The sequence below is a fragment of the Ischnura elegans genome, chromosome 11 (assembly GCF_921293095.1).
Source record: "Ischnura elegans chromosome 11, ioIscEleg1.1, whole genome shotgun sequence".
NCBI lineage: Eukaryota > Metazoa > Arthropoda > Insecta > Odonata > Coenagrionidae > Ischnura > Ischnura elegans.
Genome location: NC_060256.1, coordinates 717,649 through 723,648, shown reverse-complemented (window position 1 = coordinate 723,648; position 6,000 = coordinate 717,649). Strand labels below are relative to the sequence as shown.

General features: G+C 37.4%; 1 protein-coding gene across 3 annotated transcripts in view; it reads left to right on the top strand.

Annotated features, from left to right (window-relative positions):
• The first annotated feature begins 3,635 nt into the window (after positions 1-3,635).
• LOC124168149 (cystathionine beta-synthase) overlaps positions 3,636-6,000 on the top strand; it is a 189,486-nt gene continuing 187,121 nt past the window's right edge. Inside the window, exons 1-2 of one of the 3 annotated variants that reach the window (XM_046546273.1) lie at positions 3,636-3,905; positions 4,462-4,613. In XM_046546273.1, coding sequence (XP_046402229.1) covers positions 3,903-3,905; positions 4,462-4,613 — 155 coding nt within the window. In that variant the 5' untranslated portion in view covers positions 3,636-3,902. Of the gene's footprint in view, positions 3,906-4,294; positions 4,614-6,000 lie in introns of those variants that run through there. The other 2 variants (XM_046546274.1, XM_046546272.1) reach the window with 2 other exon arrangements.

Here is a 6,000-nt window from a genome sequence, read left to right as displayed (position 1 = left end):
AGTACGAGGAGGCACGGCGGCACGGCCATATAGTACTTGAATTGAATACATGCGACGGCGTGGTAATGATTCATTTATTGAAGTGCAGACGTATCGGAGTTGTTCATTGTGACTTCAGGGCTATTATTTGATCTTTTTCTCCTCCATTGAAAGCGATAGACTGCGTAAAGATGAAGGAATATGGTTATTCTTAGGCTGATCCTAGCAAGCTTCCTGTTACTGATTCCATCATGATAACACGGTATTTTAGTGAAACTGTAGACTTCGTCGGCGCGGAAAGTCGATGCCGAGAAATGGAAAGGTAGCTGATGTGCATCTTAAATGTTTTTTAGTTCATAACAAAGCGAGACTTGCGTATAATATTGGCGAAAGCGTATATACTCATGTGAAATGTGTATTCTTTTGGCAGTCCGGTAGAGTGGTGAACTTATTTCCACCTCGAAGCTGTCGATGATACTTTCAACTTAAAAATACCTTGCCTGGAGGGCGACAGGAAGCTCTGAGGAAGCCAGACTATTAATGTTTCAATTTAGTAGCGATAATATAGACGAACTTCCAACACAATCTACCATCTTGTGACTCAAAACCCCGAAGCCACTTACTAATCTGCAGAAAGAATCGGTCAATCGCACTTCGATCAATATAATAAACACAACGTCTTCAGGTGTTAATAAGTTACTTTTGTAATGAAATCCTTCCTAAATTAGCATTAAAATGTGAATGTTTTCCAAACAGAGTCTTTAATACATTTTGCAGCTCTTCTCACGATATATCTGAAACCTACTCTAAAGGCGAGCTCATCGTCATTGCGATCGGTTGTCACTTAAAAATTCCGTATCGGAAATCCTAGAGGGATGACCTTCGACGATGACCATGATCACCTGCACTCTCACTATCACTGGAACCCGTGGTGAAAATATCCCAATCCAATTTCTATTTTATTTTAACTGGGGAAAGAGCAACATAGAACTGCACATTCTTTGGGCAACTTTGGGTTTGACTTTCCCTCAAACACCCCATTTCCCCTGTGGTGCACATCAGTCCTATCTTTATACAATGGCCTGACAACCTTTAAATGGATCCTTGGTTTATCCTGACAACCAACTAAATGGAAATTGCTGATCCACACGTCTTCCTCTATCTCCACAGTTTCCAAATCAAGGGCCGCGGAACATTCCTCTTATGACTCAACTTTTTCTGAAAAGCAAGCCGGCGTAGAATAAAATCAAAGAATGCTGCGATTCATTTTTTGTGACCACCTCTGGATTCCATTCCTTTTCCATCTACAACTTCCTTTATCTTTCGGGGTAAACTATGGGACAAGATAATGTTTAAATATTTTCATTAATTTATAACAAAATATAAGTTCTACAAATACCCAAAAGCCATTTTATTAATCCGCACTGATGAGTGTAAATTAATGTGGAAGATGAATGCTATAGACGTAGTAGTTTTCCCTAGGTTGAGTTGCAAAGTTCATGAAGTTGACAAAACGGCTAATTTTTCGGTGCGCGGAGTCATTTATTGCACTGGCCGTGTCTACATTTTTTAATTTTTTTGTAATAAAATAAATCAGAATTTAGGATAAAATTTCCTTTAAAATGACGTATAGCTCATTATTATAGCATGCAGTGAAGCCAGGATATAAATTTGCAAAGTACAACGGCACATCATTTTGACGCCGACAGTAGAAGAAAACGCTGTCTTCTTGGCTGTCACTCGAATGCATGAGGATCAACGTTGCTCTATATTTTCATATTTCCTCCCTTGATTTTAAACATCATGGAATTTTCTATGTCCTTCCGTAACTGAAATTGAACAAGTGCCATAAATAATTTGAGTCCATCGCAACCATCGAGAACATCTATTTCGATTTTTGTTGTGAAGTTGAGTTTTTATTCTACGGCGGCCGAATTATCGAAAAATCTCAGTTTCAAGTTATTCAGTCAATGAAATATGGAAATATTATTTATATTAAAGTTATCTTCGCTCACATAGCACACGGGTTTATCATTCCGTTTATTATACTCCTATTTTTCCGTAACGCTCATCCCGACAGACGGCATGCATCGAGGCTTTTCCATGGAAGAGGATGGCTTTTCTTTTAATTTCCTCCGTGGGAATGCAGACAAAAATTTTTTCTGTGGTGTTATTGCAGAGAGGAACAATGCACCACTTGTAATTTTTCCTTATTTCACCTATGTTCTCCTTTAAACGCAACGTGGCTCTTCCAAACCTGCAGTTACTGGGCTTGGATCTTGGACTCCTACTGAACTATGACGTCACGGCCAAAGATTAATGGGGGCGGTATTTTTTAGCCCGCGAAACTCGGGAGACTTTTGGGAGTCATTTTCTAGTGTATAAACTGAATTTTAAGCGGAAAAAAGTATATTGCGGTACTAAGTGTTTACTGTAGTATATCAGCATACTGTTTATAAAACGTATGCAATTTCCCTATTATCAATTATATCTGTTATTAACATAGGATGCAATGCCTAATTAATACTGCTTACGAGCCGTGCTGTTGAATTTGTTAACACCGTATTAGCGGAGAGCATGTAGACTTGAAATATCCCAGTCGGTATAAGTAGTAAACAGGGGCGGATCCAGGATTTCTTTCTGGGGGGGGGCACAAGCAAGGCCGTATCCAGGATTTTGTTCAGGAGGGGGGCACAAGGATATCTCGTAATACAAAACGAACGCAATGATAATGGGACCGTATTAAAAATCTTGTATATTTTTGAGGGTCTGAGGGGGGGGGGGCACGTGCCCCCGTGCCCCCCCCCCCCCCCTGGATCCGCCTATGGTAGTACATCAGGTATATTTATGGTCTACAGCTAACTTCCATAGGTTAAGTTACGCTGTAGACTAGAAATATCCCGAATGTATGCGTCTACAATTTTTCGTGTGCTCTCAAGGACGTGTAGGATTAAAATGACCCTTTCCGTCGAAAACGATATGTCATTACATTTTAAAAGGTTAATTATACAAACGAGTATAAAACTGCGTATGAGTAGACCAAGTTTTATTCCATGACAATTCGATGACAGCCAACATGGAAGACTTGACAAATAAGCGTGAAAAAATTATGTGAAAAAGGAAATGGGTTTTTTGACAATTTTGACCCCTGCCGCACTTAAGTGCTAAAAGGACTGTATTAGACTGTTGAAATAGATATTTTTCTGATGCCATGCTGTTCAAAATCAATTGCTAAAATCCAAATTTTGGAACAAGGTGTCGACAGCTTTAACGGTGAAGTGTTCATAATGGCGAAAGCATGACTTACAGCATTACGAAGGTAAATGCTTCATTATTTAGATATTTCACCACGTTTTGGTTTTCTTGCCACCATGCTATTGGCTTAAATATGAGCGCTAATGCTTTGGCCGAACTGATGGTAAAAATTCAAACCATGAATAAAAAGTTCCGTATTTAAGGAATTTGAATGTGTATCGCGTGAAGAAAAGTAGACCCAGTTACACTATTCGTCAGTAGATGGCGGCTGTGCATGAACGAGTCAGAAACTTTTGCATTCGTAGTCGAAATGAAGAATCGTTCGTTCGAGTCGTATCTTCAAATTTTGTCTTTTAGCACGGATCAATATGTGGCTATGGTTTCAAGAGATGATAATTAATGTGCTGTTTTTAACGAAATTATGGCTGTAAGACGCTGCATTTGAGGTTCAGCTCAGTATTTCCGAAATGGGATGCAAATTCTCAGGGTGAATTAATAAGATGAGTAGTTCCCGTGTTGTGCTAATGAGCGGATGTGTATAGTGAATCGAATCAGTGACCTTGTGCTAATTTCCGCAATTTCAGATGAAGTAGATGAAGTGAGGCACCTGTCATCGCTAAGTTAATCCCGATTGTGCTTGTGGTGAGTGATATTTGCTTTGGTTGTTTATGGTAATTTATTTTTCATCCTTTTAAAACGTGTTCACGTGCGAATTGTTTTATATGTTAAAATTTTAGAGGTACGCAAATTATTGTTACCGACTCTTGTTACATTGGCAATGTTATGGTTCAATTTGCAGAGTTTGAATTATTGGAAACTTCTCAGTATTTTTAACGAGTGAATTCCATGTCATGATTAACGAGTGAATTCCATGTCGTTGTCTATTTGTGATCATGTTTAATCTGACGGTTTGAAGCGCTTAGCTGCATTTGAAACGAGTCTTTAAATACAGCGGGATATTTGGTGTGAGAGCTAAGGTCGTGGAGGGTCAGGGGGGCAATGTTAATGCGATGACCTAATATCTGGCAACTTCTGGTATTTAAGTGAACTTGATAAGGAACTCAAGAATATTTTGAGGTTATTATAGTTCAATCCCTTGAGCTGTAACCTCGAGCAAGGAAGGGATAAATCTCATAAAAGTCTCTTGCGAGAAGGATTTAGGAACTGGTGGACCATACGAAATCATCATCGTCTCAAAATAGGCTAATCGAAATGTTGAATTCCCAGGAAATTTCCACGCTGAGAGTACCTTACCCAGGCACAGTCAGATCGAGAAAAATGACTGAAACAATTGAAATAATTCGGCCTGATCTTCCCAGTAAATGCACATGGCATCTTGGAGCAGATCCAAAATCGTCACCTCATTCAAAGGCTGTTGTGTAAGTAATTAAGCTTATGAAGGATACTTTTATATTATACCTGAAATGTGTGTGAACAGCATTTCAACTCCATTCGTATAATTTTAATTATTTATATGATACCTCAAGTACTATAACATAGTGCAATATATTGTTAAAGCCTGGACCAATATTTAGGCATTGACTCAAATTTTCTGTCACTCAGTGCAGAGGCTCATAATGTTGAGTGTGCTTTTTTAAAGTCTTACATATCTAAATTTTTATCACTGTCCGGTGTATTTAAACTTGCTCACAATTAGCATCGTTAAACTCAATGCAGTCAATTATTTTTTTCCCATCTATACATTATGTGTCACATAATGTGTAAAAGTCAATTCATTATGTGTTTACTTTAAACTGGAATTGCTAGCATTTTCCTAGATAATCCCATTTATGAGTTGCCAGGAATCAAAATTCCTTAGGTCACCATGCGCAAAAGACTTTGTTGTTATAGTTAATGCAAAGTCTCACCTAGGTGCAATTTGACTGGCGATGACTGGATGACGTATTTATTGGCTCTTATTTTTCTGTTAACGTGTGTACTGTGGTCTCTAGGGATTGCTAGTACTTTTATACTAAAAAGCCTTTTTATCATCTTGTTTGAACGAGTACTTATTTGGCTGATTTTTATTAGCCCTGATGAAGTCTATATAGCGAAATATAATTAAAGAAATTTTGCCTTTTTTTTAAAGATGAAGGGAAGATGATTCCCAATTGAATTTGCAACCTTACAAACATGAACTAGAAAACTCTTTTTGTTGTTGTTTAATGTTAAGAATTTTTCTGGTGAACATAATCCGAAACTTTTGTCCAAAAAAATCATCAAAAGAAGTTCCAGTACTCAAGTTACTGTTTGAGGAACGAATGGATTTTTTAAATATCCATGAAAATGCATCATAAATTGATTTAAAATACATTGTAAATGAATTTTGTTTAATTTGCTTTTCGGACACGTTCAGCATATTGATGGCTAAGTTCTAACAACACATATCTCAAAAATAGCAACTTTTCAGGAGAGCAAAAAAACCCATTAATTTTCGTTACTTGTCACCCAAAATTAAAAACCAAAACTACATGGAACTAAAAAAAAGCAATCATTTGTAAACAAACAGTTGTTTTTGCTTTTATTTTATTTTTTAACGTTCTTACACTTTTTTAAAGATTAAGACACATGTTGTTAGAACTTAGCCATTGACATACAAGGAGTACGTTTGTCTGTTAAATATAATTTTGCCTGCTTTTCTATCTAATGTCTATATGATGATATTGCATGCTATTTTTTTTTTAAATATTAATGAGGTGATTCTGTCCTTGGCCCTTGCTGTCCTGGGAATGCTAGAAGGCATAGCATGAATGATTTACCGGCGTG